General features: G+C 38.4%; 1 protein-coding gene across 2 annotated transcripts; it reads right to left on the minus strand.

The window, feature by feature from the left end:
- Positions 1–2,587: 2,587 nt before the first annotated feature.
- LOC103475397 (solute carrier family 22 member 4-like) lies at positions 2,588–9,233 on the minus strand. 2 transcript variants are annotated; one of them, XM_081615808.1, is made up of 10 exons: positions 8,651–9,233; positions 7,462–7,565; positions 7,234–7,388; positions 6,871–7,042; positions 6,061–6,187; positions 5,828–5,928; positions 5,544–5,758; positions 3,363–3,545; positions 3,031–3,166; positions 2,588–2,853 (listed from the first exon to the last, which is right to left on the minus strand). In XM_081615808.1, exons 1-10 carry the CDS (start codon positions 9,101–9,103, stop codon positions 2,799–2,801), a joined length of 1,701 nt encoding a protein of 566 aa, XP_081471934.1. In that variant the 5' UTR covers positions 9,104–9,233; the 3' UTR covers positions 2,588–2,798. The 2 variants fall into 2 exon arrangements, with proteins under 2 accessions (XP_081471934.1, XP_081471933.1); XM_081615807.1 differs by having other exon boundaries at positions 5,544–5,928.
- Between the last annotated feature and the right edge of the window lie 2,015 nt (positions 9,234–11,248).

Consider the following 11,248-nt stretch of genomic DNA (forward strand, 5'->3'; position numbering starts at 1 on the left):
TTTTACATTAAATCTTTATACAAAATTGATTCTGCCTGGAGTTTATGATAAACCAACCCATGTGTGGTAAATTAAGGTCTGTAGTACTCAGCATGTTAAAGATAATCAACTGGAAGTGTGGTGTTAATTTATTTTCTGTCAGTTAAAAACATCTTCATTTTCTTTTGCTAAACAGATCAAATTTGGTCATTTAAATGTGAACGTCAGTTTTCAAGTTTTGGACAATTTGAACGTATCTAATCTGTTTCAGTGTAGTTCTGATTATTAACACTGATATTCTGCTTCTCCACTTTAAAGTCATTTGCAGCTCTTAACACATTTTCTCCATCAATCTCACATCAACGCAAATGAACTTCTGGTGAGGAAAATCATCAGGATGCTGCGGCTGCTGACCGTGCTCCACCGGTGGAGACGGTGTGTTCACAAGGAGGTGCAGTTTTCATTTTACAGCTCCAGCATTTGGATTAAGGTCCAAAAGTTCAGTTAAGTCCAAATTTGTCCAAAAATACTTTCTCCATCTTTTCCGTGTTCTTTATTTATTCAAAAAAATGAGAATAAATGTCCCAATGAGTCACGTTTGTTAGATTAAAAATACCTCTTGGAAATAATCTTTATGCAGATAGTAAATATACTTTTCTATCATTTCTTTGGTCTGATGTAATATTCAAATTTTGAATGTTGTGTTTTTAGCTGTCAGCAGAAATAAAGGTGTTAAAAAATATTCTATATCTGCATTTCACTTGGTTACTGAAATAAATGGACTTTTCAGTAATACTCTAAGATCATTGAATTGGTGGCTTGTTTCAAACTTTAAACTGGACTTTTCTGTTTTCTGTTTTTCATTCTTTCATTAAGGCCAAATGTGGAAAATGAACAACTAATTATTGTTGCTGTCATGGATTCTCTGAGCTCAGCTGTTGGTCTTTGAGAAAACAAACAAACCTTGTTTTAAACCAGTGGCTCTTAACCTTTTTTGAGGTACCGAACCCTCCAGTTTCATATGCGCATTCACCGAACCCTTCTTATCCCCCCCCACACACACACACACAAAATACTTTGCGGTATTCTGATTTAGTAATGTAATTATATTAGCTGTGTTACCACCCCCACGCCACTAGAGGCAGTAGCCACCCCGAAAAGATGCTGAAGTATTTTTTTTTTCATTCAAACAGCACTTTATTCAATATTGCAAGAACAACCAAACAATATTATCAGTGTTTTTTCTTTTCCTTTTTTTTTCCCAGACTGGGTGTCAAACTCCAGTCCTCAAGGGCTGGTGCCCTGCAACCCCCAGACGTGCCTCTCTGCTGCACCACACCTGAATAGAATAATCAGGTCATTAAGGCTCTGGAGAACCGAACTACACTAGGAGGAGGTAATTAAGCCATTTCATTCAAGCGTTTTGTACCTCTGGCACATCTAAAAACTGGAGGACAGCGGCCCTTGAGGACTGGAGCCCGACACCTGTGGTTCTAACTAAACACTCCCTCCCTACTTGTACTTGGCAGTTTGCAAGCATTATGTTTTACCACCATACAAAAAGAGTCACAACCCAGGTTACACATATAACTAATGAAACTATTTTCTAAATTTCCATTAACAATAAACCCATCAATAAAAGAGGAGACTCGCAGCAGAAAATCCAAAGCGGAACTACAAATAATTTCCTGTTTCTTCAGTAAAGCCACTGAAGTGAAACGCACAAAAGATAAAAACAGAGAACACGGGATACTTTTAGCTTTTCTTTTGTTGGAGGGTTGTCTGAAAACGGGTTCGAAGTTTAGCTAAATATGTGAATGTTTTTAATAAAAATGTCTGAGAGAAAGTTTATCAAAGAGCAGGAAACTCCTGATGAAGAAACATTCACAGAGTTGAAAGAAATCAACTTCAAGATTGAAGAAGAGATGGAGGATCTGCGCAGACCGCTGGATTTCACCCGGATACCGACGACCGTCTTACACCGTATAGGTACGAAACACCTTCAGATTTTACTGATACCGATGAGCCCGTAGACATAATAAAAGAATAGACGCCTCATGGATATGAGGTTCCATTTGTGTCAAAAATAAGTAGAAATCATATATAGTTGGTCTATGTCGTTGCTATGTGTCTTTGGTAGATGTTTTTTTTTTTTTAGATGCTGAAGTAATTAAAGACAAGTTAAAATCCATGCTGAGAGTGGAACTCCTTCAATCAGTGCTCCTCTGCAGCTCTGATTGGCTAAGCAATGTAACGTGATCCTCTGATTGGCTAAGCAATGTAATGTGATCCTCTGATTGGCTAAGCAATGTAACGTGATCCTCTGATTGGCTAAGCAATGTAACGTGATCCTCTGCAGCAAGTGATGGCAAAGCATCACTTGCATCACATCACAATTTTACACAAGTGTGTCTTTATCTCCGCGGCAGAGGCTCCACCGAACCCCAGAGACCGACTCACTGAACCCCTGGGGTTCGATTGAACCCAGGTTAAGAACCACTGGTCTAAACTAATATTTAGTTTATTAATTAGGTGACTGCTGAGGGCAATTGGTTGCACTAGATTTCATTTAGGGGCATCAAAGTAAAGACGGTGAATACAAATGCACGACTAGTCAGATTTTTGTTTCTTATACAATTTGAAGACAATTTGTATCATTTTACTGTTCATAAAATCATAAGAAAGTAATGGCATAAAAAAATAATAAAATACCTTCTGAATATTTAAATCAGTTATTTTCAGTCAGTCTTTATAGATGAACTCTTATAAATAGATGAAGTCTTTGGCAGATGCAGCAGATTTGTAATAACATTTACCCTCTACATCTGTGTGTCCTCTTCATGTTCTGCTTCCTTTTTCTTATTCACACAGTTCCTGTTTGAACAAAGGAACAAAAATATCAGAAAAAACTATTCTGCACAAATGCTCATTGATAAAGTACACAGAATCAGAAAAAGCCAATCAGAGATGACTAAGCAGAATGAAGGAGACCTTTTTTTTTTTTTTTACCAAAAATAAGTGTAACTTTTTGGATAATTGCAAACAACTCACCCATGTAGCTGTTGCATGTCTGCTAGCGCCTCTGGTAAAGCTTTTCCATGAGTTTCTGGCAGCATGAAGCAGAAACCAGAACCACAGACGGCCATAACACCCATCACTATGTATGGAAGAGCCCTGAAGTAAAACCCTGAGACAAAAGGGTTTTAATTTAACCGACCCAGCCCTGAGAGAAACATCACATTCTTTCTAAACCAAACAAAATGCTTGTTTAGTGAATAATAACAAGATAAAACGTGAGACATTACAGTAACTCTCACTGAAAAAGAATGAAAGTATTTGTATCTTAAGTTGTGACAGATTTCACAAACCAGTTCTACACTTACCCAGATAAACGATGAATGGGGAGATGATGGTTCCGATCCGTGCGGCAGTGGAGCAACATCCCATGGCTGTATTCCTGATTACGGTCGGGAAGAGCTCCGCCGTGAAGGCGTACAAAACACAGAAGGCCGACGTGATGCCGAATTTTCCCACCATCTCCAGCAGCACAGACACACCGGGTAAATCTGGACCGGGCCACAAAACCGGAGAAAAGAATCAGATCAACTGATTTAATTTAAAATTAGACTCTCCTGCAAACTGAAACCACCTTTGACAAAAATAGGTTATTTTGATCAATTTACATAAAACAACTGTACGTAGATTGTCATGTAATGTGCGAGAAAGATGAAAAAAAATAATTTAATTACAGATTAAAATACAAGCTTCAGGTTTAGACACACATTTAGATTCAAGCTGACCAAAACATCCCAAATGCAAAATTAACACGTTTTATTAAAGTATGCCGTAAGATTCTGATTTAAAGCAAAGTGCTGGTGAGATGTGTCACTGCAAGAGTTTTCTTATTTCATGCATATTTATGAAACTCATTGTTTAATTTTATGCAATGTCTGGACGATGCTGCAGTTTTACCTCTGGGCTCAATATTCCCACCAGGAGTTTTTCCCTAGATGGGCGGATGGATCTTATCCAGACACACAGTTTAAAACTTCTTGAATAAATGAACATCTTTTAAATCAGTTGTTTAAATTCTCACCCAATTCTTTGCAGGAATAAACATGTTTAGATAATGGATGGATGAAAATCTTTAATATTGTGAAAAATAAGATTTTTTATTTGTTCTGATTTGTGTATTTCTGAACTCTGGTCTTGACTTGAGCTTTAAGACTTTTCAGTTCCTCAGACAGGTGAGTAAATAAACACAGATTGTCCACATTTTATTTAGAATCAGCAACTTTTCTCATTTTTGTTCTTTGCTAAAGTACTTTTTCTTTACAAGGAAAAAGAAAATAGTCTCAAAATAGAACAAAAATGTCCAAATGTTTAATTTGTAGTTAAAGTTAACAAAAAATAGTTTGCACTTAAACTATTAGGTTTGTAAATATTGTATTTTTAAAATTAAAAATCCTAGATTTTTGTTTGGAATTTAAAGGGAATATAATATAGTAAAATAAATCTACTCATAAAACAAAAGACAATCTTCACAATTTCACATTTATGGAAGCATAATTTAAAGCATTGAATAATTTCCGCTGCTTATTTTTGCATCACATTTCATACAAACTGTAACTACAAATAAATGTCAAATATTTTACTTGTAGGACTTCAGTTAAACGTCTCACACCTCAGAGTTTTAGTTAAAACGCCGTTTAACAAGGATTCTCACACCCCTAGATATAGATTCGTTTAACTGGTACATTTTCCGGGTGGGAGGAGGGGCTTTACATAGACAGTGTGAAAGAGAAATAAAAAGAAGTTAATAAATAGATAAAAAGTAAAGATAAAAACATTAAAAACATCAAAGACATCAAAACTCACTCTAACCCTAATGTAGCCATAAGCAACTCTAACCAGGTGGGTTTAAGTTGATTTTTAAAGGCACCCAGTGTTTCAGCTGTTTTACAGTTTTCTGGAAGTTTGTTCCAGATCTGTGGTGCATAGAAGCTGAATGCTGCTTCTCCTTGTTTGGTTCTGGGGATGCAGAGCAGAACCAGAACCAGAAGACCTGAGGGGTCTAGACGGTTGGTACAGCAATAGCAGATCTTTAATGTATTGTGGTGCTAAACCGTTCAGTGATTTATAAACTAACATCAGTATTTTAAAGTCTATTCTCTGAGCTACAGGGAGCCAGAGGAGGGACTTTAAAACTGGTGTTATGTCTCCATCTTCCTGGTTTTAGTCAGAACAGCAGCAGCAGCAGCTTCTGGATCAGCTGCAGCTGTTTGATTTATTAGTCAGACCTGTGAAGACGCTGTTGCAGGAATCAATGCGGCTAAAGATAAACACATGGATGAGTTTCTCTAGATCTGAGACATCAGTCCTCTAATCCTGGAGATGTTCTTCAGGTGATAGAAGGCCGACTTTGTGACTGTCTTAATGTGGCTCTGAAGGTTCAGGTCAGAGGTCATCACTACTCCCAGGTTTCGGGCTGATCGCTGGTGTTTAGTTGTAATAACTGAAGCTGTGCATTGATTCTAGTTCGCTCCTCTTTAGATGGATCTTACCTTTCGGAATGAGGTTAACACAAATGATCATAATGCCTCCAAGTAAGAGTGTGGCAGACTGACAGAGGCGTCTGGAGGAGAAGCGCAGCAGCAACAGGACAATGATGTACGCCGGAACCTCTGTAGCAGCAGACAGGAAGCAGTTCAGGTACGGGTCGCCGTGCAGGTTGGAAGTGTTGAGGATTAAAGCAAAATAGTTCATGGCGACGATCATCCTGCCAAACAATTCAGGACAAATCTTCAGCACAGGTGACACTAATAATATAATTCTACTGCACACATACCACAGGCTTGAAGAAAGCAGCGCTGTGGTGAAAATGTTGCAGCTTTTCAGAAGGACCAAAATGTTGAATTTCTTGTCTCGCATCACCAATATTTTTTCAATCTGTGACAAAAGAAACACCAAAACAAAGGCAGGTCAAACATAGCAAGAAAAAACAGGCTCCCATAAAAAATGTGGGAACTTTTGCAACTACACAAAACGAGACAATATTAAAGTACAGACTTTGAAACGTACCTCTGGTTGTGTAAAAATGGCGTCTGGAGCCTCGACTTTATTCAGCTTCGCTGCATCTTTAAGAACGGCTTCAGCTTCGGCCGCTCTCCCCTGAGCCAGCAGCCAGCGAGGAGACTCTGGGATAAACCTGCTCAGGTAAAAACGTTTCAACTGCATGGAGTTTGAACTACTTTAAAAATTAACTAATATAACCTCATTATCCCAAACAAACACATGAACATTTTTAAACAGATATAAGCAGGTTCTAAGATATTTAGATTTTTTTATTAAATTGCTGCCACAGTGCATCTTACCTTGCACGCAGTTATGTAGGTCAAAATGTGAGAACAGTAAACTAATCTTGTGGGACGTCATGTTGACGTATGTCTGTTACCTTTGGCAGTTTTCTATTTAATCAGAATCAGGTATATTAGTTTTATTTTTTATTTTTACCATATTTTAGAACTAAAGATGAAAGTTCAGTGTTTTATACACAGTGCCCCCAAGTCATCAAATAATTATTTCTCCAGGTATTAAAGCTCCTGTCCATAGCAGATAAACTTAAAATTTAACATAATTAAGTTTCTAAAATTCTTCTGCTCTAACATTTGGAGCACAGCAGGTCCCAGAAGTCACAATCCAGTTAATTAATTTGCAATTTCTCTTTTAAACTTGGCTAATTCGTTACCTTTTAGCATAGAGACAAAGAAAAAACAGTTATAATGACAACCTTCTGCACAAAGATGGCCTGATTTAAGTATGAAAAAGTAATTTAAGTCAATATTAAAAAAGCATTACGAACTAAAAGCTAGCATGTGTAGATTTTCTTACCACCACAGAGGGACGTAGATGAGGCCAGAGGCAGCCATGGCGATCAGCAGCAGCCTCCATTCACGGAGAAAGAAGGCCACTACAGGCATCGCCATGTAGCCCAACGCCGAGCTCATGAATACTCCGAGTGAGCAGAAAACCACTCTGGTTTTGGGGCTCAGAACTTCAGCTCCTGTTGGTGAATGCCATATTTTTATATGGAGAACTGTTGACATTAATAATGTCACATTCTGAGAAACTTGGGAACTTTTGTTGTACCCAATAAGGCCTGACTTGGGAGGTCAGAAAGGATAAAAAAACAAACATAATAACTATATATATGTAAATTAGCAATATTATCAAGTTCACTTTAAAAACACATACCCAGAACAAATGCAATGACATAGTTGGAGTATCCCCCAGCACCAACTATAAAGAAAAGTAGGAGAAAGACCTCCCAGCTCGGAGAGAAGATCTGTGCTGTGAGCCCCACAGTTTGAACAGCCATCATGACAAACAGGATGGGCTTCCTTCCAAACCTGCGCAAGAAATACGTTTGATTTGACTCCATGTGTTCCTTACTGAGAAATTAAACCGATTTGCAGCTCGTACCTGTCAGACAGCTGGCCTGAGAACAGAACTCCGAACAGAACTCCGATGTAATGAATGGAGGTAGTCAGTGGGTTTTTGTATTGATCCTCACACACCAAGTTCCACTGAAAAATCAGATACATCGTCTTAAAGCGCAAGTATGTAACTTTGAAAATAAAATAAGATTTTAAAAAATATATATATTTCAGATATTTGTTGAAATTGTCACCATGTCGTGACAGCTTGTGATGAGACAGACATGTGAAATTATCAATCTGTTTTACCTCCTGCCTGAGCTACAATAGCAGAAGAAATGCACCAAAAATAATCAACCAGAGCCAGGAGGCGGGTCTTAGCGCTGTCAATCAACCTCATGTACTCACTGCTAAAGGTGCTAATGGCAAATAAACAGCTCACCACTACAGGAAATCTGTTAATCTGTTATCAATGGTGGACATGCTAACTAGCCTAGCATTCTCAACAGGCTATGCTAGCTCTAGCATAGCACAAAGCTAAGGGGAGAGGGAGGCTGAGCAGCACCACACAAGATTGTGACTGACAGCACTAAGACCCGCCTCCCTGACTGGTTGTTCACAGATTATCTGTCTCATACCATACTGTCACAACAGAGTGACAACTTCAACAAATACGTAGGAAAATAATTTTTTATAAATGTTGCAACTTTAATAATTTATCAGCCATTTGTAACAAGCATAGCAATTTCTCAAAAAAACTAAACAGAACTGTATTTCACCATATTTTCATAAACTACAGTCAGAGCCAACGCCTTCACACTTTCACATAACTGTTAGCATTGCACAGATTCTGTAGAAAAAATACCGTCTGCTGAAAGCTGGTAAGGTTGGACCTTTATAAAAATGAGCATATTTTACCTTTTTATCATTCATGATGAGACTATGAAACTAGAAACCACATTTTTTTTACATTATAGCCAGCTTATGTCTATGCACACTTTATTTAATTAGCTTGTAATATGATTTAAATATAAAGACCTTGTTATCAAGGGTTCAGAAATAGACATACAAAAACCTTTTCGCCCATTTCTCACTGTTGTCTGAAATTCTTGATAATCTTAAAACAAGTAAATACAGAAATATTACAAAAAACTAAAACGTCTACATTTTCTATTAAAGTAATTTGTTAATATCTTTATTGCCCTTTTTGAAATAAAGATAAGCTTTTTGCACACCTCTGTAACGATAGTCGACTGGTAGACTTCTGTGCTGTATGTCCATCCATCCAGACACGTCTCCAGGGGAATTTCACTCACATTCACATCCACATTTGGGATAAAGTTCTTTTGAGAGTAGTTCCTGACTGTTTCCAGGTTAAGCCTCCAGCAGGAGCTGCGCTTTGTGACTCCATCCACTGTTTCCAGTGGGATTGACACATTCATCCACATCTCACTGATGCTGATATTCTCAGGAATCTGGCATTCATGAGGTGGAGTGTCACCTACAAAAACGATGTAGACGCCAACAAATCCATTTGGAATTATGCTGATGGAAAGCGCTAAAAAAATCCTCATCTGAAAGCGTCCCCAGGATCCCAGGAAAGAGGTGAAGGTGTCATAGTCCCTGACTTTTGGGGTATCCATTCTTTTAACAGACGGCACAAAAACACAAGCAGATGTTTGGTTCATTCAGCTGTTATCTTCTTGAGATTTTTAAAAAATGTAAAGTGTGGGTCAAATTTAAATGCCAACTTTAGCTACTGGTAGAATCCAGCAGCATATTGATAATAATTGATATCACGGCAATGGTTGGAGGTTTGTCAGCAATTGACCAGCTGTGGTCGCCATTTGACTTGAAGTAAAAACCCCACCTGCAATGTTGAGCCTCCGTCAACATTGATGGTGTTTTGTAGAAATCTACTGCGTAAGTAACCTGTGACGTAACATCGGTGTGCGCATGCGCCTTGAAACATGGTAGGACATTGTTAGGTAGCACAGATCTATGTTTTCGCATCCACCTGAATAATGTGTAGTTGCGCCACTGCCTGACAATCATGTTTTTGGACTGTGGGAGGAAACCGGAGTACCTGGAGAAAACCCACCATGCAGGGAGAACATGGAGACTCCATGCAGAAAGACCGGGGCCGGGAATCGAACCCAGAACCTTCTTGCTGCAAGGCAACAGCTCTACCAACTGCGCCACTGTGCAGCCCCGACTCAAAACATGTTTCGGCTAATGCTTCGAGTTCTTCTTCCTCTTCTTTTTTATGGCAGTCGGTGAGCAACGTTTAGACGAGCATTAGCGCCATCTACTGGAACGGAGTGTGGATGGGGATGCTAAAGGTGTATTACACAGATTAACGCCTTGAGTTCCACTACCTCTGCCATTATTACACCGTCTGTTTGTTGGAGGTTTGCACCTCTTTTGCCGGCGTCCTGTCAAATAAATGCTTACGCCTTTGACATGAAGTTCATGTTTAAGGAATGAACATTAGTCTACTAGAAAATGAATGCGTATATTTTAAAAGAAGACAATCTAAGTAGATTAGTTTATCTTTTTTATTTTTTGCAGGTGTCATGACAATAGATTGTATTCCTCAGTGTGAACCCAGTGAGGTCAGACAAGTTTGTTATGCTTATGATAAAGTCATTGGATTAGAGATAGAAATGTTGAAATGTCTATCCACAAGAATTTCCCTGGGTTCAAATTATAAATGGCTGACATATTAGCCCCAAAATAATACTTGTGCATGTGTGTGTGCAGAAATGTGAGCTGCTGCAGTCAGTCATGTTAACGAGCTGGTGCACAGCAGGGATGTTAGCTTCACATCAGCTCTTCAGAGGAACCAACCACATGTGTTAAAGGGTCTCAAAGCAATGCAAAAAGCAGACATTTATTCAGAATTATTTTTCACTGTTTGATAATTTACTGCATGTTCACTGAGTGCACAGCATAGAGATCGGTTTAGCTGCGTCCGTCCACCTCTTTTCATTCAAAAAGTAACCATTTGTTAGACCGAAGGGGCTTGACTGACCAGACATGTGGTATGTGGTAAAGAAGAAGAAGAAAAAAAACGTAACTTACCAAGTTTGAGTTGCAGTGGGGCAATGTCCTGGAGATAATGTATTAGTGGGGGCAACTTTTATTCAGTGCAGAAGAATCCTCAGGTCAACAACTGATATAACTGCTCTGGTGGAAAGTTGTTGGTTCCGTCCGTAACCATAAATACGAAGGAAGAACCAGCGCTCTCTGTCTACAGCTGCCAGAATCATAGAGCATCCAAAGCTAAATTTACACGTGTCGCTTTCCCCCAATGACCAGACCTGGTGGGATGTAAATCGTCTCAACACGTTTTATCTGTACTTACAAACGGCTCTCTGAGACGAACTCGGTCCGAAAACGATAAACCTATCAGAATTTTGATTTGTTGTTGTCAGTATTTTTAAAATTGTTTGGATTAATGAGCCATGACATCCATGAGACATAAATAAGATGAGACACAAAGGTTTATTTCTCTGTCACTGTTTAAAATGGGAAAAACAAGAGAGCATAGCACTGAGCTGTAAGGCGGCAGATCTTAATTTCAAAGTTTATATCTGCAACATTTTTCTGACTTGCATTTTAAAATTATGACAACTTTTTGTAAATTATATGGTGACTTTTTTCTTTTAGAAATCTGGTTTCCTTTATGCTCTAAGACCAAGAAAAAGGAAACAAAACTATGTTGCCAGTTTGAAGTATTTCCTCATCCATCCTTTTTTTACTGATAAGAAATAAAGTTGGATGTTGTAATATTTCCCTTGCAGATTTTGACTCTTTGAATTTTGAAGCAT

Source organism: Poecilia reticulata, chromosome 14 (assembly GCF_904066995.2).
Source record: "Poecilia reticulata chromosome 14, P_reticulata-male-v2, whole genome shotgun sequence".
NCBI lineage: Eukaryota > Metazoa > Chordata > Actinopteri > Cyprinodontiformes > Poeciliidae > Poecilia > Poecilia reticulata.